The following is a 19,743-nucleotide window of genomic DNA, read 5'->3' on the forward strand; positions in this document are numbered from 1 at the left end:
AATTGGTTTATAGTGTTTTGATTGTGATTTCATTCTATTTTGTCACTGCTAGGGGATTGTTCTGTAAATAAGTTATAGCATTTATACAAAATAATCAACATTGCTTTGCAAAGAATACTTCACTCCCTAGTTTAATTGAGAAACCTTTTTTTAAAGTTTGGCATTCTATAAAATGTTATTATTTCAGTCGGAAGTCTTGATGATCCTCTTTCCATTGGTGATTTACTTTAAGGTGCGATAATAATTTACATGTTCATTTATACAAAAACACCATCTGAGCTTACGGATTTACTTTTAGGCTTGGCAATAAATACACTAATATTGCTTCTCATTCTGGCAGTGTTTGTGTGTGGGCAGGCGACTAAACCACGTTCTTGGCGTCCCGCGGTATGCGGTTGGTGAGCAGTGGGGCAGGCATGAAGCCGGAGTCGCCCAGGTACTTGATGGACACGTTGCCCGACGGGCTGATGGTCAGCCAGGTGATGGAGGCGTGGTTGATGCTGATGCGCAGCCAGCCCTCGGCGGGGAATTGGAGGGCGCGACAGACGAAGTACCGGATCACATTGCCGTGACCCACGATCAGTGTGTAGCTCTCCTTCTCCTGGTCGGGATAAGCGCGGTGGAAATATCGCCGGAAGGCGGCCTCTATGCGCGATCCGTCGCGCAGGAACTGCTGCAGGGAAATGAAATCCGGAAATGAAATGGCGTTCTCATTGGGTTGACCCTCCTAACTTACAGATGCCTCCGGCTTCCAGTGGCCCACTGGCGGCTGGGGCGGAATGGGCGCTCCCTCGCGCAGGAAGGCGCAATTCACCACCTTCTCCTTGTCGTAGTCGATCTGCTTGAGTATGATGTCCGAGGTCTCCTGGGCCCGCACCATTGTGGAGGCCACCACCTTGTCCCACTTGATGCCCAGCTCGCAAAGCCGTTTCCCGGTGAATTCTGCTTGCTTGCGGCCGCGCTCCGTGAGGTGGTGCGTGTCATCTGAGTCGCCCACGTCCAGATACTCGCCGTGCCGCACCAGGATGATGTGACGCGGCTTCTTGGCCTTGGCCTTCTCCAGCTCCGCATTGAAGCGGTTCTCCTCCTCCGGCTGGCTGTTACGCAGGGGACGGACCAGGGCCCGCGGCTCCCGGCAGTCCCAGTTGCTGTCCCAAAGGGCCCACGGATCCACCGGCTTGTCGCTGTGCGTCCACGAGTTCTGCACCGCCGTCTGCGGGTCGCGCAGCCGCTGCAGGTAGTACGCCGCCAATCCGGCTCCTGTGCCGCACACAAAGCTGGTCAACTTTCGCATCTTATTTGGGATCTGTGGCGGCTTTACCTTATTTTCTTTATTCTTATTGTTATTCCGCTGAATAATAAGTGCGGTATTTAAATACTGTGCTTTCGGTATTTCCCTGAGTGAGCATTGTAGCATATAAATACCACACAATGGTATTTAAGCGTGGGAATAAATGGCGGTAAAGCTTTTTCAAACGCTAGCAATAAATATTAAAAAAAATTTGTGATTCATTTGATCAAGCACATATTTAATAAGGCACAAACAGGTATAAAAACAACAAAAATATGAAGTAAATATCCGTTTTATGTATCACTTAAATCCAAATAAATACTGAATTGCAAAAAGTACCAAATCAGGCACTCCTTAAAAACAATCGAATTGACGGCGATGTGGCAACGCCACTGTGTGAAAAATTGCAATTTTTTTCATTTCACACACACATACGCGACACACACGCCAGCAGCGCAACGAAGGACCACAAAAAAGGCCGCAGAAAAACGCCCAATAAAGCCGAGGGTTACGGAAAAGAATATCTAAGGGATACGGGTGACCAGGACCGCCGACCAGGAGCCACAGCGTCGACATTCCAGCGGAGCAGCAAGAAGAAGCAGCCGTAGCAGAGGCGGGGGCAAGTGGAAGAAGAAGCAGCAGCAGAAGAGGAAGAAGCCGATTCGTTTCGACGTTTATCAATTATGAATTTCCTGGGTTTCGGCCAGTCAGCGGACATTGAGATAGTCTTCGATGGAGCTGAGCACAAGACGGCGGAGGTCAAGGGGGAGGACGGCAAGGTGGAGAAGATGCTGCTCTTCTACGACGGAGAGACGGTATCCGGCAAGGTGCGTCCTCTTGTTCACCAGGGGGGAGTTGCCCCGCAATCTACCACAGATAAACCCATATCCACCCCTCATTTTTTTTTGTTATTATTATTATCCAGGTGAACGTGACCCTCAAGAAGCCGGGCAGCAAGTTGGAGCACCAGGGCATCAAGATCGAATTTATCGGCCAGATAGAGCTGTTCTACGACCGCGGAAACCACCACGAGTTCAAGTGCTTGGCGAAGGCTCTGGCCCGTCCGGGCGATCTCATCCAGAACAACAGCTATCCGTTCGATTTCCCCAACGTGGAGAAGCAGTTCGAGGTGTACGCCGGGTCGAATGTGCGGCTACGATACTTCCTGCGCGCCACCATCGTCCGGCGGATCAGCGACATCACCAAGGAGGTGGACATCGCCGTGCACACACTGTGCAGCTACCCGGAAATGAACAACCCCATCAAGATGGAGGTGGGCATCGAGGACTGCCTGCACATCGAATTCGAGTACAACAAGAGCAAGTACCACCTGCGGGACACGATCATCGGTAAGATTTACTTCCTGCTCGTTCGCATCAAGATCAAGCACATGGAGATCGCGATCATTAAGCGGGAGAGCACGGGCACTGGACCCACGATGTTCAACGAAAACGAGACGATCGCCAAGTACGAGATCATGGACGGGGCGCCCGTCAAGGGCGAGAGCATACCCATCCGGGTTTTCCTTGCCGGCTACAATCTCACGCCCACCATGCGGGACATCAACAAGAAGTTCTCGGTCAAGTATTTCCTCAACCTGGTGCTGATGGACACCGAGGACCGGCGCTACTTTAAGCAGCAGGAGATCACGCTGTGGCGCAAGGCGGACATACCGCGCTACCATGGAGCCCAGCAGCAGCAGCAGCAACATCAGCAGCACCAACACGTCCCGCTGCACGCTCCGCCGCACCTGGTCAGTGGTCCCGCTGCGCCCACGGTGGCCCATTCGCTGATCAGCTCCAGCACGGACAGCGGCGAGGCGGGCGGAGCTCCGGCAGCGCCGGGCACTGCGGGATCCGAGTCGAAGATGGGCCTGTTCACCAGGGAGAGCCCCAACCAGGAGTTTAGCCAGCAGCAACTGGACTCGCCGCCACTGTCGCCCACACCGACGACGGCTCCCATTTCAGTTCCAGTTCCAGTTCCCACATCGACGACATCTGCTACAGAACCGGCTCCCGAGCGGGGCATGGGCGATGGAGCCGCAGCGGCCACCACAAGTGCCTCGCCCGTTGCCATGCTCTCCAGTTCGCCGCCGCCATTGCTGCCAGCGTCGCCGCTTTCCCGGTCCGATGGCGATTCGTCGGAGGTGCAGGTGCAGCCGGAGGAGGAGGCCGGGGACGCAATTACGGCCACTGCGAAAAAGGCCAGCGTGACGCCGCTGGTGGCCGATTGAGTGGTTAGCTGGACAGGATCTCCATCTTCACGGGGGGCTAAGCAGCAACAGCAGGCGGAACTATTACGCATATAATCGTATACAGCAGCAGAAGGGCAGAGGAGCAGCAGCATCAGCAGCAGCAGCAACAAATATGCATATATCTATTTTTTTAAAGTTAATTTAAAATTGTTACAAATGTTTTATTGAGGTTATGCGCGTCATTTACCAAAAGCAAGCAAAACGCAAATGATAGTAACGAAACAAAACGAAACTTAGGACAAATGAGAAGAGGCGACCTCGTAGCTATAACCAATCTCTAGGCGTTTCCATTGGTATTATTGCTAAAGAAAAACGGATGGAGATGGTGATGGTCTCTGACTCGGATTCGGATTCGAACCCGAACCCAAATCCAAATCCAAATCCTCCACACCCCCCTAAACTAGTTAAACCCCCTAGTATTCCGATGACCATTCCCTATCCTATTGGGGCGTTTGGAAAATATAATTTTTCAATATGAAAAATGTTGAAATTGCTTTCTAAAAGTGAGAATCCCTGAAATTGAAATCAAACTGTGCATTAAACTAAACCGACTCCAATACAGATAACAGATAAAAGCAACAAGACAAAACACCCATTTAATAATAAAGTTTTAGTCTATAGCGTACTAAAGAATCAAAGCTGGGAAGGTTCTAATCTGATTATGGCGATATGTCCCGGACTCCGGAGGATCGGAAATGGAAGCGACGAAACATGTTACATGCCTTGCATATGTACATAACAGTTCACATACATAATATACACAAAATATTAATATACATATATACACTTAGAAACGCAATTAAACGAATAAAAGCGAAGCGAGCGCCAAACACGAAAGAAACAAAGAGATATATATCAGTTCTGCCAAATACAGTGAGTTTTAGGAGTGTAGTCGGGTCGATCCTATTTAGAACTCTAATAAGTTCAGCTATTTAGTAGTCCGACATATAATATGGGGGAAGTTCTATGCCAAAAGCTCTTGTACTGATAAACATATGAAGATGATTATGGACGTCCGGTGTTGCTGATTATTTATATGGGGCAGAGATTGAAATACCCTACGAAAATTGTATGCTCAACCAGTGGCAAAATTGGCTTAGTAGATCCTTAGCGAAAGACATAACTAAACTGGGTCAGGATATTCAACAAGTGACTGAACGGCAGGCTCTGCTCCAGCAGGCATTACATAATTTCCATAAAATCTATATTTATTTTACAAGTAACGAAGCTTTAACAGGTGTGGCAGCTAATCCCAGGCCTCCTTGATCTTCAGCTGGTTCAGCCGCTCCTCGATGGTCACGTGCGGTTTCATCTTACGCAGAGTCTGCTCGTCCGTCCACTTGGCCACCAGCTTCTCGCGCTTCTGCAGCTCCTTGGCGTGTCCGGATGACTCTTCCTGGGAGGGCCAAGATGGGTGTGGTCAGTGTGGGACAATCCGCGGAGATGGCGGGGCAACTTACCAGGGTCAAATAGGGGTGCCGGAGGAGCAGCATCACCTGCTCCTGGCGCTCGTACTCGCGGGTCAGGGTGTCCATTGCCCGCTGGCTGACCGGCTTCACCAGCCGCCGCTTTCCCCGGAATATGTGACCCGGAACGGTCTTCTTGAACATGTTGATCAGCGTCAGGCGCATTTTTCAGTAATAAATCTCGCTAATTTACTTATTTTATTTAACAAATTTGATAAATACAAAAACAGTATGTAACGAATCCAGTGTGACCAAAGTCTTGGGGGGCGAAATCACCGATTATTTTGAAACCATCGATGGACCATAAGAAATCACGCTCTCTGTGATCGATCACAAAACTGCCGCATTTCCGGTTCGGTTCAATTTGTAAATGAAGTGATCATAAACAACAACCTACAGCGAAAATGGGAGACGCCGTGGAGGCCCTGTTCATCAGCACGGGCAGCGAGGACAACACCACGTGCAGCGTGCAGGATTTGCGAACGGGCACCGACCTCATGCGCTACAAGGGCGGCGGATGTGCCCAGCACCATGGCCTGGAGATGATCCACCTGAACTATGTTTTCGCGGCCAACTCGGCGAAGCCACTGCTTCACGTCTGGCCCATCAACAAGCAGGAGCAAATGGCCGGACTGCGGTTCGTGGTGCCCGGCAAGGTCAATGCGCTGGCACTGACGCCCGATGGCAACTTCCTGGTGGCTGGCATCCAGGAGAACATCTACCTGTGGCACATGAACTCCGGTCGCATGCTGAACACCCTGTCCAAGCACTACCAGGCGGTCACCTGCCTGCGCTTCACAGACAACGGCGAGCATTTCATCAGCGGTGGCAAGGATGGATCCGTGCTCGTCTGGGATCTGACCTTCTCGGCCGCCCCGCTGGACACGGGCGGCGGCAAGGATAGCACTGATCCGTTGTATAGCTTCAACGATCACGGCCTGGCCATCACCGATCTGTACTCGGGCATCGGTGGCATCCGTTCCTATCTGTACACGGTGTCGCTGGATCGCTGCTGCAAGGTGTACGACCTGTGCGGAGGCGTCCTTCTGTTAAGCGTGGTGTTCCCGGTGGCCCTGCACAGCGTGATTGTCAACAAGATGGAGACCACGGTGTATGTGGGCTCCGGCGACGGCAAGGTGTTCGCCTTCCACATGGAAAAGGCTCCGCGCATGAAGGTGTGTTTTTCTGCTCGTGAGTTTTTCCTTTCTTGCCAACTAACTCATTTACTTGCTTAGGAATACCACTTGGAGGAGGAGGAAATTCAGGCCTTTGTGGGCCACACCGCCGGCAAGGCAATCACCTGTCTGGCCTTGAATTTGAGCGCCTCAACGCTGGTCTCCGGCGGCGACGACAACCAAGTGTGCGTCTGGGATGTGGGCAGCAGGCAGCTGATCAAGAGCCTGCCCCAGAACGGCTCGGTGACCAACCTGCGCATCCGCCTGCTTAGCCCCGCCATCTTTCTGCCCGAGCACAAGCAGCCGCAGCTGTTCGCCGACAGTCTGAAGCGGATGATCAGTCCGCCGGACGACAACGATGGCATCGAGCTGTTGATCGATGAGGCCAGCTCCAGGGGACGAAAAACACCAGAGCTGGACTACACCATAAGTTATCCAGGCACGGATGAGGAGATAATACTGAAACTAATAGCGTCCATGAGTACGGGAGGTGATGCGGAAGATGAAGCTGAATCCGAAGTGGAAGCCGAGGAAGTCGAATCCGCAGCGGAGGAAGTGCAATCCGAAAACGAGGAAATGGAATCCGCAGCCGAGGAAGAATCCGGAGCAGAGGAAGTTCAATCTGATGCAGAGGATGAGCCAATTACGTCCGAGACAAGTGACGTGGAGGTGCAGAAGCTGCTGACGGAGAATGCCCGCCTCAAGGAGGAGTCCAAGCGCCTGTTTGACCTCATGTTTAAGTACGTCACCAGCGATCCGCCCGCCCTGGTTGACATCACGGCGGATAAACCAAAGCGCAAGAAGCAGCGTCAAAACTAGTGTACTATAGATTTGCCTTCAAATTACATTTACTTAGGTTAAGAGTCAATAATACATGATAATAGAAGAAAAAAACAAAACAAAACACAGATTGTGTCTAGAAACGATTAGGGTGATCAAAACAATAACTGATTGTAGGTGGTAACTACTTGGATGCACTCTCGCTGGCCGACTGGCCGTCCATGTTGTCGTCGCCCGACTCCGATTCCGGAGCGTTGTCCTTCTCCTCGGCGAGCAGGCGACGGATCTCCCGGTTGGAGTTGAGCAGCTCACGCAACTGGGACATGATGTCGTCCGTGCGCTGCTCCACGGCGTCCAGGGCGCAACTGAGGGCGTCCAGGCTGTTGTTCACGTCCTCCATCTCTGCAGGGGTCATGCCATTAGTGCCAATCCCGACCAGAATCAGGGGGGCCAGCGAGACTCACCTTGGAGATCCGCCTCCTGGACATTGCTGTTGCCGGAGTCGCCGGACGAAGAGGGATCGTGGTTGTTCTTGGGTGACATTTTCCCAGGACTGTTCCCCGAATTTTCCCTGTTTGTATTTTCCAGTGGATTTATTGTCACGGGACGGCTATAAACGCTAGAGATGGTCGATAGTTTTGGAATGGGCAAATCGCTTAGCTTAAAATAACAGGGGGATTCCTGAAATGGAATAGCAAGTACTCAACACCTGTTTGTAGATACATTTAACTTGTGGTAGTAGTTCGTGACACGAATAAAGACACGGTGTTTGCCCATCTCTAGTCCGCATTGGATCCAAACCAACGGTTGTTTTCCATCGAATGGCGACCGGAAGAGCAGCCATCTTTAAATTATAAACGGTTTTCATCCATTGAGCTGGCTTTTTGAAATCTTACAGGTACTACAGATCAGCTTATAACATTTTTCATTGGCATAATTATCAATTTGAACTATTAACAATTTGTCACTTGAAATGGTTAACTTTTTTTTAATTTTAAGCCAAATCTCTGGCATAAATATTACAGATAAAAATATTTTGTAGGTTCCTTTTTCTCGAACAAAACGAAAGCTTGGGGAAAATGTATTGCTCAGAGACCGCCGAATACCCATAATATTCATATTAGACCGTGTCGTACTGCTCAAGCCGGCCACACTGGTGAACTGACATAACATAAACCACAACAATCGAAAGATGAACAAATGCCTTAAGTACCAGCCCCGGATATTGCTTTCCCAACTCGGCGTAAGTCCATTGATCCCTCGGCGGATGTCCAGTACTTCTATTCTTAACTTTCACAGCTGCCACGATGCTATGCCGCCGTACAATCGGAGCCACAGCCTCCACCCGCACAAAAAAAGGCTGTGGTCGGGCTGCCCCACAAACCCGATCCCAAGGCGGTCAAGTGTGACTATATAGGACCACCGGATGCGCAGTCCAACCTGCGGCCGTATGTGCGGCACTACGACGACGACGAGACGCGGCTGGCGAAGAGTCTGCGGCTGAAGAGAATCGAGGTGGAGGCATGGAACACCGACTTCTGGACGAGGCACAATAAGCGCTTCTACGAGGTATGTGCTATAGGATCTCGAGATCTCATCTGCCGTCTCTTTCTGACGCCCTCTAATCCCGTCCCTTTCGATTTCGTTGAGCAGGAGAAGGAGGACTTCATCCGGCTGCACAAGGAGAGCGGAACCAACGAAGTGTCGGCGGACCAGATGAGCCACTTCTATAAGGCCTTCCTCGACAAGAACTGGCGCATTCACATGATGTACAACATCTCGTGGTACCTCAAGAACTTCGACATCCTCACCCTGGCCGGCGCCGTCCAGCTCCAAAGGCTTCTCGCGCTCGCCAAGCGGAGAGCATAGGTCCAAAATTCCTAGTCCTTATTATCCTTATTATTCATTTTGTTTCGCCAGTTTAGTTTCAAATAAAACCATCGTGTGTGTAAAATGGTGGCATAAAATTTACTTAACTATTAAAGGGGGATGAAAAATACACGTTGCTTGGAGTTAGTTAATGTACTTAAAGGTAATTGCAAAACTATTTAAATAAAATAAAATAAAAATAGATATTTATATTCTTATCGGTATATATATATATTCAAAGAAGGTTGTACATGTTGCACACGGGGATACATGTGGGAGAGCAGGGATAGCTCCCCATGTAAAGTATGCGAATATTGAAAGATAACCACTATAATTATGATAATAGTAATGGTAAACAGAGGGGAAAGGCACACACGCATAAAGTCAAGTTTTGGGTCGGCCATCGGGGCGGGGGTCGGGATCGGTCAGTATCCTCACGATTATTGCAATGGTGATGGATGTGGATGTGGATGTGGAAATGGTGCTAAAACAAAAAAAAAAAAAGATGCTCCTGCGGCCGTGGCTGTGTAAGGTAAGGAAAGATGGGGTCAGGTCGGGTCAGGTCAGGTCAGATATACATTACAGGGGCTGTGGTCATGTCCTAGCATTAACATTTATATTAATATTTATATTCTCTCTATATAGAAACGATAGCAATCATTCAATTTAAACTATGAAAACACTCTCCACTTTTCCACTTACGAGCGATATATAGGATACGAATTAGCTACAGTGGGCACATATACATAACTTACAAGGTTCTATGCTCTCCACGAGCATATCTGCACATAGCATATATAATTGTATATATGTACACGGTCTATCGGTCTATACTGCTTAGCAAATCTATCTTGTTGATCAGATATAACAATTCCTGTTCATGTTCACTGGGAGCGACGCGCACGTCGCCGCTTCTTGCGCTTCTTTTGGTCCTCCGGCAGAGGCTCCTCCCGACTCTAGTTCATCCACTTCCGACAGTTGGGCGCTCCGCAGGCACACGGTATCTTGTGCGACTCGTCCTCGATGTCGAACTTGTAGTCGTACGATAGCTAAAGCGGACGATTAAGAAATACCAAGATTAATCAGGTGCACTCGTAGGCGATACCATTCACGAAACCACCCACCTCCTCGCCGCGATAGATCTTTCGCTTGGCGAATATTATGATCCGCACATCGCGATCGACCTCCACGATCTCCGTCACACAATTGGGATTGCACGAGTGGTTGATGTAGCGCGCCAAGCCACCGCTCAGAGTGGCGTCCACCACACGATCCTCATCCAGCCGGAACATGTAGATGCCGCGGTTCTGTGAAAGCAGTCAGGAATTATTTACGGATTACAGAGCAACGAACCGGCTGGCAAAACTCACCTTGGACTCGTACTGCTTCTCGCGTATCTCGGAGACCTCGGTGCGAATGACCTCGCCAATGTACTCTATGATCATGGTGTGTTTCTCAATGTCCCGAGCGGCATACAAGCCCAACCCCTGAATCTTGGACCTGGACAAGGAAAATCGAGAAATTGAGAAATCGTTAAGTATGGTAGAGATCTTGGTAGCTAACCTGGCCAGGTAGACGTTGTTGCGCCACTCCTGCTTCATCTTTTTGTACTGGGAGCTCTTCGAGTGGACGAACTGCTTGCTGTACGGGCAGGCCACCTCGCCGGCAATCGCTGCAGAGTTGGCCATCCGCTGGGTGCTGCAGCTGCCGGCCGTTCGCTGTGTGTGCGGCTTTCGCCAGACGAGCAGCTGGCGTTGCTTGGGCTCTGTGCGTGCCGCTCCGGACGGATTGATAGCCAGCGGGAACTCCAGCAGCGGGTTGCGGCCGTACTTGAAGCGGTAATCGGTTAGGGTCTCAATGCCCGGCAGACTTTCCAGGATACGCACAATGGCCGGTTCCGTTAGGCCAAACAGATCCTCGCCACTGATGTGCTGCGGGAAGAGCTGCAGCCACTTGTGCACCTTGCGCAGCCGCGTGATCGGCTGCAGGATCTGCTGCCACACCGCTGAGGGTGAACTGTCGCGGAACTCGCGCTCCGGCTCCTTGTCGCCGGCGTCCTGCACCAGGATGCGGAACTCGGGCTTGCAGCCGGCCTCCGCGATGCTGCAAATGTATCGGCACCTACGATTTGGTCGCAGCACGCACCAGTAGTAGCGACTCTGTGGGAGAAATGGTATTAACAGATACTCCATGTAGCTTGCTGGTTTTATGAGGATACTTACCACCTTATAGCCAATGGGATAGATGTAGTGGGGCGTATGAAAGGCCTCCAGCTGATGGGGAAGGAGCTGACCCACGTTCAGAAACGTCATGTTGCCTACGCGCAGCAGGTTGCTCAGCTCCGAGTAGTGCATGACGGTGGCCACCTGGCGGTTCTCATCTCGATCGACGAACACCCTGCGATGGACGACCAGCGAACTCAGTTCATTCTCCGCCACAGATCCTGCCGCTCCTCCGCCTGCCGCAGCGCCTGCCCCTGCTCCCATAGCGATGCCGGCATGGGTATGACCATGGGCACTGCAGTGGACGGACTTGTTCTTGTAGAAGACGCACTCTTCGCGAATCGCGCACGGCAGGTGGTACAGGCTGTTGCAGCGCGACTTGAAGCACTTGATGGTGGCGCCCAGTTGGTGGCAGGCGCTGCACGACTGGTTCAGTCCCGCCTGCAGAGCCGTCTGGAAGTTCATCAGCGCACCGGACACCGTCTCGTAGACGCCGTTGGACCAGAGGGCACAGTTAAGGTGAACCTGGATGGTAAATGGATGATGTAAATTAGCCTAGGATGCACAACCCTGTTTCTTGCATTGATTACTCACCCATTTATCGACATCGAAGTTGAGCAGTCGCGAGGGTCCATCCGCCTGGCCGTCGCCCCGCTGATTACAGAACACGCACTGCCGGGTGTCCTCCAGATGCAGTCCACTAGCCTCGGTTTCCCAAACTGTATTATTGGCCGGTCCCGTCCCACCAGTTCCCGTTCCTGCCGATCCATCGAACTCCAGTTTGACGGCCATCGAGTCCGTTGCAAAGCAATCGGCACTGAAGCACTTCACGATGCACTTGCGCTGCACGGGGATATTGGTGGGGGTGCCACCAGTGGGTACACCCTGCGTTTGGTCTGGTGCCTCGTCCTCCGGCTCTTGTTTGACCACTGTTTCCGCCAGGGCCGTGGAGCTGGTGCTGGATCTGCTGGGCGATTCGCCAGTGGAAAAGGTAGCTGTGGACCCACCCGCTGGCTGAAGCAGCAGACTAGCCGCCTCCGCCTGACCCTCCTTTCCGGTCCACTTGAATCTCGCAAAGCAGGCGCGATCGCAGAAGTAAACAAACGGTGGTGGAGCAGATTTCCTGGGCAGCAAATCCATTAGTTGGGCCAGCCGGGGCAACTGCTCCTCCAGCGCAGGAACACTGTGCCGGGGAACTCGCAGCCCAGTTGCATGGACAACGTTCCCACAGCTGCGACACAATTTTCGGCGTCCACTGAGGATCTTCCGCAGATGTCCGTGACTCACGGTCAGCGGTCGCTTGAAGTCGTTCCGGTGCTTCTCATCGTCTTGATCCATAAATTGGTCCTCCAACTTGTCGCCCGTCTTGTCCTCAATGATCTTGCATGTGAGGGCGGGCGCCAGGTGCAGCAGATTGGCCAGATCCCGTAGCACGCCGGCAATGTTCTCAGAGGCCGAGGCGGGCAGTGCGAGTATCACATTCTGGTTCTTCTGCTGGTAGTTATTGTTGTTATTATTGCCCAGGGAGCCCATGCCCAGCTCCAGTTGCTGTGCCTTGCGCAGTTCCTCGCCACAGGATCGAAGTAGCGGCGACACGGGCACCCGCATGGTCACAGGATCCTCCGGCAACGCGACCGGCGACATCCGTCCGTGGCACCGGCTGTTTCCATTAAGCAGTATTAGTCCTGGATAGCGGGTGAGTCGCGGGAAAGCCGCCCACGCAGCCACACCGTCGCTTTCCACCAGGTCTGTGGTCTCCATATTGCTATCCTTAACAGCACCAATGTGTCGTACCAGGCGCTCGCGAGGATTGCGCTCCATATGCGTGGAGAACTCCTGGTCATAAAAATCGTTCTGGATGCTAGACATGGGTAGCATCTTATCAGCTCCCGGAGACGCGGATGGCGACGGTGAACGGTTAGCAGCCGATCCTCCCACCAGGCCTCCACTTCCGCCGAAGCGTTCGCTGTCGTACAACGAAGGAATCCCCGGCAGACTCACTCGTCCAAAGCGGCCTAGGATAGCGCCATCACAGTCCTCCAGACCCTCCAAATGCCTGCTCAGTGGCCAGCCTCGAGTCCCCAGAGATCCTCCCTTCATTTTACCTCCACCAGCTGAAGATGATCCGCTGGCCGATGTCGTGGAACTGTTGGAGGAGGGTGAACCACCAGCAGAGGCCTCGTTGCTTCCGATAAGAAAGTGAAAGTTGCGATTTAAGTGCGGCTCCAGAACTTGGAGCGGGTGCATTTGGCGGATGTGGGTGAGGAGCTTTTCGGTAAATGCATCGTGATCCTCCTCCACCTTGGAAAATTTGCGCACTCGCTTCTTGAGCATGGGCGAGGAGCCGGCTCCGGGAACGGTCCCAAATCCTCCAAGAGTAACTCCTGCTTGTCCGGTGCTGCTGGTGATCACATGACCAGTGCCTGGTGCCGCCCCCTGGATGTACTGTGTTCCCGGCGGCATTCCTGCCAGTTGGACCATTGCACCTGCTGGCAGCGTACCTGTCATATCCTTAACAGTTCCAGCCTGTCCAGCGTTTAAATTCGTGCGCCTTGGCTTCTGAACCTCCCGTTTGCGGCGCTTTCTTTGGTCCCCCGTCTTGGGCTCAATGGTGGGCACGGGGATGGGCACGGCACCTTGTCCAGGAATTGATACTGGGATCGTCGAAGTTTGTTGTTGGTGGTGCTGTTGCTGCTGCTGCTGGGGATGTACCGCCACATGAAGCTGATGCTGCACTTGCAGGTGCATTTGTGCGGGTATTTGGCCAGGGACGTGCCCAGAGATCTGCCCGGGAATCTGCCCAGCCAGCTGACCCTGCATGGCCGCCTGCATTTGCGCCTGCATCTGTACCTGGCCCTGGCTTTGGTTCTGAATCGGTTGCGCCTCGCCAGGTCCGCCGGGTTTCTTAACATAACTGGCAAGCGTCGAGATGAGCTGTACTTTTTCCGGTCCAGTTTGTCCAGTCGGTGTGGCTGGCAGAGAGGCGCCCATGGGAATCTCCACCTGTTGCTGGAGCTGCTTTTCGTCCAGCTGCGGATGCATGGGCAGCTTGCGTTTCTGGGCCTCGCCAGGCTTGAAAGGTATCTTTGTGGCTCCCACACCTCCCTCTATGTGGTTACTATTGCTCCATTGCGCAGACACAACTGTTCCTCCCGTGTGAGATACTCCTCCTGCTACAGTGACTCCCTGCTCTGAATGAGGCGGCGGTTCCGCTTGCTCCGGCAGCGATTCTTCGCCATGCTCCATAGGAAGCGACATGGCTATTGCCTTTGGCTTCATCTGCAGCTCCTTGGGCGCCGCTTGCTTTGTTGATATGGATATGGTCACATTCGATATGGGAGCCGTGGCCAGTTCGTAGGGCGGAGGAGGCAGCAGTTCAGCCGTCTTTGAAGTGGCCTCCGTTACGAGTTTATTGGACGCAACGGGTCCAGAGATAAACGATGTTTCCTTGGACACAATCTGCACTGTCTGCTTGACTTGGTGGGGCATCTGTTGCAGCTGCTGCTGTGATTGCTGAGGTTGTTGCTGCTGCTGCTGCTGCTGTTGCGGAGGAGGTGGTGGTGGTGGCGGATGGTTTTGGTTCTGATTCTGGATAGTTGCAACCACAACAGGCTGATCCGCTTTCTGCTCTAGCTTTGGCTCTCCTCCCAATCCAGGTGTGGTGATGGCGACAGCCGTAACTGGAGTTCCAGTCACTGAGGCGGTGGCCACCTGCTGGCCTCCACTGGCTACCGTTGTAGTTGTCGTTGAAGTGGCCACCGACTTGCCGCTACTACTACTACCCGCCGCTTGCGTAGCAGCTGGCACCGGCGGAATCACCGGTCGTGCCAGTTGCGCCTCCAAGCTACTGACCTTCCCCATGCTAGGCGCTCGCACATTGATCACCTTGCGGGCGGAGAGAGGTGCCGTCGTGGATGCGGAGCCAACGTGGGTCGAGGGGAGACTGAGGGTGTGACTGCTGCTGCTGTTTTGGAGCAGTTGCTTTAGCAGTGCGTTATTCGAATCCTCAGCTCCTGAACGTTGATTGTTGATCGGTGTGGCTGTCGCATTTGCTGGAGGGTTGGGTGTGCTGGGACTCGAAGCGGTTGAGGTAGGAGTGGCCATCTGAATTTGATTTGCCGCCTGATTCTGCATCTGGCTAATAGGCGTCATTGTCGTGTTGGCGTTTAAACGCTTCTCCGGCGTGCTAATCTCCTCGCTGCGCTCCTGTTCGCTCGTCGGAGTAACAGTCGTATCCTTCACGGCGGCCTCCTGTTTGACCAGCAGCTTAGCTTTTGTTTCGCCAGCAATCTCCTCCAGCTTGACCCCTTCAGGGGCCAGACTTACGCTGAGTTTTGCAAGCGTGTTCAGCTGCATTGAAGCTGCAACGGCTGCAGCGGCTGCACCCGAGGTTGCCGATCCAGAGGCTGCAGAAGATCCCGTCTTGTCTGCACTCGAATCCTGAACCAGGGCATGGTGCATCTGCAGCGCCGACTGGCTGGCCAACGTGGTGGTGGTGATCATCTTCGGTTTTTGCTGGGCCATCGTCGTCTTGGACAGCACCAGGGATATGTTCTTGTTCTGAATGGAGATGATGGGCCGAGAACCCATCATCGGACTATTAATGCAGATGGTGCCCGCCGACACGGAGACGGTGGAGGTGGTGGCCAAATCTGAGGCACTCCCTGAAGCCGGCGTCATGGTAAACGTCACGGGTGTACCTGGTCCACTGCCTACAGCGGATATCGTTTGACTTTGGGCAGGCTGCTGCTGTTTGAATATGTTAAAGCTGGGCGGGCAGTTGAGCGTGTTCTTGTCCAGCGGCTTAATCACAACGCTGTTGATGTTGGCGAACTCCTCTGGGCCGACGCTCGCCTCCTGGGACTTGCTCTTGTTGAGGATCTTCTGCAGGTTCTCGGAGTAGGCGCTGATCTTGCGAGGCGCCGACGCATCTTCTTCCGAATGGGATGATGCTCCCAAAGCCGCGGCATCCTGAACCATTGCGTAAGTCTGGCTGGGATTGGTGGTGGTGATGGTCACTATGCTGCCGGTGGGCGGGGCCAAGCCACCGCCGCTGGTCACTTGAAGCTGCTGAAGTTGCTGCTGCTGCAGCTGCAGTGACATCTTCTTGCTCACCACCTTGGTGGCCACAATCTTGGTCGCCTGCTTGATCTGCAGACCCGTGAACGCGACAAGGGTGCCGGGATTCTTTGGCACCCGCTTAATTAGTTTGGTGAAGTGTGATCCGTGATGTACATGCGGAAGGCCGTGCTGGTGCACCTGCTGACCACCGCCCGGCTGCGCGGCACTCATCACAGTGGTCACCTGACCACCTGGCTGCAGCAGCTGCTTGCTCTCCACAATCGTGGCTCCTCCGGCAGTGGCCGCTCCACTGGCGCTCATGCGCGGCTTGAGCAGCGGCACCGATATTGTCTTGTTGCCAATGGACACCTTGGCCGTGGTCTGTGTGACCTCCGACAGCTTCTTGGCGTTGACCACTAGTTGGGTCTTCATCTTGGGGTGCAGATTCACCCGATTCAGCAGCGTTGTGGTGGGTGTTTGGCTGCCAGTGGCCGTGCTATTGAAGATATTATAGTTGGTGTGTCCGGGCTTCTGGGTGAGGATCGTGGTGGTGCCGGCTCCACTGGCTGCGGTGGCCCCATTGTTGGCATTCAAAATGATGGTGGAGGTGGGTCCAATGGGCGTACCCGTTTGGTTGCCCGTCCCCGTGGCATTCCCCACGGTCACAATGTTATCTGCGCCGGTGGCTGGCATCTGCACGTAGTCGAGATCCGCCGCCTTGCCGGGATTGTCTGCATGATCCTGCCCCGAGCCGCTGGGCTCGATGGAGATGACGGAGGCGGTGGAGGAGGAGGACGACGCCGACGAGGAGGCGCCCTCCTTTTTGGTAAAGCTGGCGAAGGCTGGTGTTCGGAAAAGAAATGGGTTAGGTAAACTGCTCATTGGAGGCACTCTGAACTTACTCTGCTTGTCCGCGTCCTCCGCCTTGATGGCACCCATCTCGGTGCCGGGGCCGAGGTTGCACACTATAATCTGCTGGTCGCGGGCGTCCCAGGCGCCGTCCTCCGACTGGGCATCCTGCGGATCTGGGGCGCCTTTCACCTGAGCCTTAACCTGCTGGCCAGCCCGCTGGTAGAGGAGCTGCTGCGGCGGAGCGGTTGACGCTTTGGCGGGCAAACTGGGCGCTGGCACTGGCGTTCCAAAGGCAAGGTCCGTTCTGGCCTTCTTCCGCGAGGGATCCTCCGACGGAGTGGCCGGGTCGTCGGCGCCGCTGCGCTTCTGCAGGCTGACCGCATTGAAGGCAGCAGCAGCGGCCACGGATGCTACACGTTCGGGTTTCGCCTTTTCGGCGGCACCAAGCGATGTTGTCACCTTCGGTATATTCATAACAAACACACAAGTGGAAACGCTGGACGCGGTATGCGATGCGCTGCGTTTCGTGGGACGGGAAGGGCGGCGGTCTAGCTAGCTAGGGCTCGCGCGGCCTGCTTTTTTTTTTAGCGAACGAAAACATGCACGATTTTGTCAAAAAAATTTTTATTTTCGTGTATGCAGTAGAGCTGGTACAACAGCCGATATTTCTCGATACTATCGGTGTTTTCGAAAGTCCGGCCACATTGACACTGTTATAGAGCGTGCACACCACGGCGATCTTCCTATCGATAACGATAGAAGGGGAAAACTCATATTCGGTTTCTACACTGAGCAAAGTTGAGCTTTTGCATCTCGCAATAGCTTTTTTTGGGTGCCTTATCTACACGGCCAAGGGAGCCCACAAAAATATATCTTGAAAACGGTTCATTTACCTATTTTTACAAAGATAACTGAAAATTTAAAGCGTTTATAGCTTAGCTGCTTTATATTCCATCAGACATTTTTTCCATACAATTTTTTTTAGCTTAGAGCATCTGTTTGTTGCGCTAGTGGAGAGGTGCTATTGCCGACCGATAGGACAAAATAATCGAATTTATCCTAATTAATGCCACTATTTTTACCTATCGAATAATTGGTTACAGTAGTAAATAGTGCTATCAAATCCAGGTCTGGCAACGCTGCCCCGTTGATGCAACACATTTTTAGAAAAGGAATTATAAAAATAAATAGATAATCAATTAAAACAAAAACCCGCCATGCTAAGCCTGAAAACAGTCACACAGCTTTTCAAGCACACCCTGTCAGGTGAGTTGCACAGGGGTTTCCCCCAGCAGCACCGAGGATGATGGACTTCTCCCTAACTTTCAGCAGGCAACATAGCAATTGTCAACACAGCCGGCCTCAAGTACTTCGCCCCGCCCATCAAATACCAGAGTAAGTAGCTGCACATGGAGCATTGTATAATGCAAGAAGTTAACCACATGTCCGGGAACGGGAATCCACAGATGTGGAGCAGCCGGAGCGGCCCAAGCTGAGGATCATGGAGCGCCAGCCGCAGCTGCCGCCAAACATCCGTCCGCCCAAGATGCAGAAGCGCCTACGCTACATGCGCGGTCCGGAGACGGTGCACAACACCCTGCTCCACAAGCAGTACGCGATCGTGGCCACCGGCGGCGGACGACTGCGCTGGGGCCATTACGAGATGATGCGCCTGACCATCGGTCGCAAGATGAACGTCAGCACCATGTTCGCAACGTGGCGCGTCCCAGCTCCCTGGCAGCCCATTACCAAGAAGGGCCAAGGACAGCGCATGGGCGGCGGCAAGGGGGCCATCGATCACTATGTGACGCCCATCAAGGCCGGTCGAGTCATCGTCGAGATCGCCGGCAAGTGCGAGTTCGTCGAGGTGAAGTCGTTCCTTCAGCAGGTGGCCAACCAGCTGCCCTTCCAGGCCACCGTCGTCTCCCAGGAGATGCTCGACGAGCAGCGCGCCGCCGAGGAGGAGCACGCCCGCCAGAACCAGAACCCATTTACCATGAAGTACGTGATCCAGAACAACCTGAGCGGCTGCCATCGATGGCTCTCGCCCGTCGACCACAAGTGGTTCGGCAAGCACCTGTAGACGTACGACTCTCCCGCAATAAAGAAAGCTTTGTTAATCTGTTACGACACCAGTTTAAGTTTGGGGCTTCAATACAATTTTTCCGTATTTCCTAGCCTTTTACAATGGGAACCCAAAACTGCTCTTCCAGATTCCATTACTTGGGTAATTTGATCCTGATTTGGAAGCTGGATACCTCTATAAATTTGTGATTGAATTCTCTTATGTTCTACATTAAACCTTATCTTATAAACGAGGGTCGAAATTTTAACCCATTTTCATGGTTGATTTCTTCGAATTTCCAATGGATTTTAGAATGGGTACCCAAAACTGCACTTCCAGATTCCATAACTTGAGTAATTTGATTCCGATTATAAAGTGGGATACCTCTATGAATTTGTGGTTGAATTCTCTTATATTCTACATTACATGTTATCTTATAAACGAGGGTCGTCATTTTAACCCATTTTCATGTTCGATTTCTTCGAATTTCCAATGGCTTTTAGAGTGGGAACCCAAAGCTGCACTTCTAGATTCCATAACTCGAGTTATTGGATCCCTATTTTGAAGTGGGATACCTTTATGAGTTTGTGGTTGAATTTTCTAACGATCTATAATAAAATATTCCTTTTAAGAGAGGATCAAAATTTAAGCCCGTTCTCATGTTCGATTTTTCCGTATTTCTAATAGAATGGGAGCCCAAATCTGAAA

General features: G+C 52.6%; 8 protein-coding genes across 11 annotated transcripts; 4 read left to right on the forward strand and 4 right to left on the reverse strand.

The window, feature by feature from the left end:
- Nucleotides 1–6: 6 nt before the first annotated feature.
- Nucleotides 7–1,384, reverse strand: LOC119556027 (serine/threonine-protein phosphatase Pgam5, mitochondrial). 2 transcript variants are annotated; one of them, XM_037867806.1, is made up of 2 exons: nt 737–1,384; nt 7–670 (listed from the first exon to the last, which is right to left on the reverse strand). In XM_037867806.1, exons 1-2 carry the CDS (start codon nt 1,292–1,294, stop codon nt 362–364), a joined length of 867 nt encoding a protein of 288 aa, XP_037723734.1. In that variant the 5' UTR covers nt 1,295–1,384; the 3' UTR covers nt 7–361. The 2 variants fall into 2 exon arrangements, with proteins under 2 accessions (XP_037723734.1, XP_037723733.1); XM_037867805.1 differs by having other exon boundaries at nt 146–673; nt 737–1,381.
- A 314-nt stretch (nt 1,385–1,698) lies between these two features.
- On the forward strand, nt 1,699–4,170 carry LOC119556024 (vacuolar protein sorting-associated protein 26). The gene is made up of 2 exons (XM_037867804.1): nt 1,699–2,118; nt 2,217–4,170. The coding sequence occupies exons 1-2, from the start codon at nt 1,975–1,977 to the stop codon at nt 3,522–3,524; spliced, it is 1,452 nt and encodes a 483-aa protein (XP_037723732.1). The 5' UTR covers nt 1,699–1,974; the 3' UTR covers nt 3,525–4,170.
- Nucleotides 4,171–4,727: 557 nt separating this feature from the next.
- On the reverse strand, nt 4,728–5,277 carry LOC119556030 (ribosomal protein 63, mitochondrial). The gene is made up of 2 exons (XM_037867811.1): nt 5,006–5,277; nt 4,728–4,941 (listed from the first exon to the last, which is right to left on the reverse strand). The coding sequence occupies exons 1-2, from the start codon at nt 5,174–5,176 to the stop codon at nt 4,792–4,794; spliced, it is 321 nt and encodes a 106-aa protein (XP_037723739.1). The 5' UTR covers nt 5,177–5,277; the 3' UTR covers nt 4,728–4,791.
- A 58-nt stretch (nt 5,278–5,335) lies between these two features.
- LOC119556023 (WD repeat-containing protein 18) lies at nt 5,336–7,090 on the forward strand. Its single transcript, XM_037867803.1, has 2 exons — nt 5,336–6,186; nt 6,247–7,090. Exons 1-2 carry the CDS (start codon nt 5,416–5,418, stop codon nt 7,003–7,005), a joined length of 1,530 nt encoding a protein of 509 aa, XP_037723731.1. The 5' UTR covers nt 5,336–5,415; the 3' UTR covers nt 7,006–7,090.
- LOC119556031 (UPF0184 protein CG14818) lies at nt 7,017–7,608 on the reverse strand. Its single transcript, XM_037867812.1, has 2 exons — nt 7,431–7,608; nt 7,017–7,368 (listed from the first exon to the last, which is right to left on the reverse strand). The coding sequence occupies exons 1-2, from the start codon at nt 7,507–7,509 to the stop codon at nt 7,151–7,153; spliced, it is 297 nt and encodes a 98-aa protein (XP_037723740.1). The 5' UTR covers nt 7,510–7,608; the 3' UTR covers nt 7,017–7,150.
- Nucleotides 7,609–8,063: 455 nt separating this feature from the next.
- Nucleotides 8,064–8,920, forward strand: LOC119556029 (COA8 family protein CG14806, mitochondrial). Its single transcript, XM_037867810.1, has 3 exons — nt 8,064–8,209; nt 8,266–8,535; nt 8,620–8,920. Exons 1-3 carry the CDS (start codon nt 8,159–8,161, stop codon nt 8,833–8,835), a joined length of 537 nt encoding a protein of 178 aa, XP_037723738.1. The 5' UTR covers nt 8,064–8,158; the 3' UTR covers nt 8,836–8,920.
- Nucleotides 8,899–17,596, reverse strand: LOC119556020 (histone-lysine N-methyltransferase trr). Of its 2 annotated transcripts, XM_037867800.1 has the most exons (7): nt 17,021–17,596; nt 11,652–16,960; nt 11,058–11,582; nt 10,399–10,994; nt 10,206–10,335; nt 9,960–10,142; nt 8,899–9,884 (listed from the first exon to the last, which is right to left on the reverse strand). In XM_037867800.1, exons 1-7 carry the CDS (start codon nt 17,442–17,444, stop codon nt 9,792–9,794), a joined length of 7,260 nt encoding a protein of 2,419 aa, XP_037723728.1. In that variant the 5' UTR covers nt 17,445–17,596; the 3' UTR covers nt 8,899–9,791. The 2 variants fall into 2 exon arrangements, with proteins under 2 accessions (XP_037723728.1, XP_037723727.1); XM_037867799.1 differs by having other exon boundaries at nt 11,652–17,596.
- Nucleotides 17,597–18,081: 485 nt separating this feature from the next.
- LOC119556614 (39S ribosomal protein L16, mitochondrial) lies at nt 18,082–19,097 on the forward strand. Of its 2 annotated transcripts, none has more exons than XM_037868929.1 (3): nt 18,082–18,236; nt 18,300–18,365; nt 18,437–19,097. In XM_037868929.1, exons 1-3 carry the CDS (start codon nt 18,188–18,190, stop codon nt 19,051–19,053), a joined length of 732 nt encoding a protein of 243 aa, XP_037724857.1. In that variant the 5' UTR covers nt 18,082–18,187; the 3' UTR covers nt 19,054–19,097. The 2 variants fall into 2 exon arrangements, with proteins under 2 accessions (XP_037724857.1, XP_037724858.1); XM_037868930.1 differs by having other exon boundaries at nt 18,085–18,236; nt 18,303–18,365.
- Nucleotides 19,098–19,743: the final 646 nt, after the last annotated feature.

This window comes from Drosophila subpulchrella, chromosome X (genome assembly GCF_014743375.2).
Source record: "Drosophila subpulchrella strain 33 F10 #4 breed RU33 chromosome X, RU_Dsub_v1.1 Primary Assembly, whole genome shotgun sequence".
Classification (NCBI taxonomy): Eukaryota; Metazoa; Arthropoda; class Insecta; order Diptera; family Drosophilidae; genus Drosophila; species Drosophila subpulchrella.

Excerpts from the sequence above, each read along its gene's own strand:
- LOC119556027 (XM_037867805.1), bottom strand. The coding sequence starts at position 1,294 with ATGCGAAAGTTGACCAGCTTTGTGTGCGGCACAGGAGCCGGATTGGCG. Across the intron at positions 674-736 it reads ACTGGAAGCCGGAGGCATCT|CAGTTCCTGCGCGACGGATC; the intron begins GTAAGTTAGGAG and ends ATTTCCCTGCAG.
- LOC119556024 (XM_037867804.1), top strand. The coding sequence starts at position 1,975 with ATGAATTTCCTGGGTTTCGGCCAGTCAGCGGACATTGAGATAGTCTTC. Across the intron at positions 2,119-2,216 it reads GAGAGACGGTATCCGGCAAG|GTGAACGTGACCCTCAAGAA; the intron begins GTGCGTCCTCTT and ends ATTATTATCCAG.
- LOC119556030 (XM_037867811.1), bottom strand. The coding sequence starts at position 5,176 with ATGCGCCTGACGCTGATCAACATGTTCAAGAAGACCGTTCCGGGTCAC. Across the intron at positions 4,942-5,005 it reads GGCACCCCTATTTGACCCTG|GAAGAGTCATCCGGACACGC; the intron begins GTAAGTTGCCCC and ends TGGCCCTCCCAG.
- LOC119556023 (XM_037867803.1), top strand. The coding sequence starts at position 5,416 with ATGGGAGACGCCGTGGAGGCCCTGTTCATCAGCACGGGCAGCGAGGAC. Across the intron at positions 6,187-6,246 it reads AAAAGGCTCCGCGCATGAAG|GAATACCACTTGGAGGAGGA; the intron begins GTGTGTTTTTCT and ends TTACTTGCTTAG.
- LOC119556031 (XM_037867812.1), bottom strand. The coding sequence starts at position 7,509 with ATGTCACCCAAGAACAACCACGATCCCTCTTCGTCCGGCGACTCCGGC. Across the intron at positions 7,369-7,430 it reads CCAGGAGGCGGATCTCCAAG|AGATGGAGGACGTGAACAAC; the intron begins GTGAGTCTCGCT and ends TGACCCCTGCAG.
- LOC119556029 (XM_037867810.1), top strand. The coding sequence starts at position 8,159 with ATGAACAAATGCCTTAAGTACCAGCCCCGGATATTGCTTTCCCAACTC. Across the intron at positions 8,210-8,265 it reads TATTGCTTTCCCAACTCGGC|CTGCCACGATGCTATGCCGC; the intron begins GTAAGTCCATTG and ends TAACTTTCACAG. Across the intron at positions 8,536-8,619 it reads ACAATAAGCGCTTCTACGAG|GAGAAGGAGGACTTCATCCG; the intron begins GTATGTGCTATA and ends TTCGTTGAGCAG.
- LOC119556020 (XM_037867799.1), bottom strand. The coding sequence starts at position 17,444 with ATGAATATACCGAAGGTGACAACATCGCTTGGTGCCGCCGAAAAGGCG. Across the intron at positions 11,583-11,651 it reads ACTTCGATGTCGATAAATGG|GTTCACCTTAACTGTGCCCT; the intron begins GTGAGTAATCAA and ends TTTACCATCCAG. Across the intron at positions 10,995-11,057 it reads ATCCCATTGGCTATAAGGTG|AGTCGCTACTACTGGTGCGT; the intron begins GTAAGTATCCTC and ends TTTCTCCCACAG.
- LOC119556614 (XM_037868929.1), top strand. The coding sequence starts at position 18,188 with ATGCTAAGCCTGAAAACAGTCACACAGCTTTTCAAGCACACCCTGTCA. Across the intron at positions 18,237-18,299 it reads TTTCAAGCACACCCTGTCAG|CAGGCAACATAGCAATTGTC; the intron begins GTGAGTTGCACA and ends CCTAACTTTCAG. Across the intron at positions 18,366-18,436 it reads CCCGCCCATCAAATACCAGA|ATGTGGAGCAGCCGGAGCGG; the intron begins GTAAGTAGCTGC and ends GGGAATCCACAG.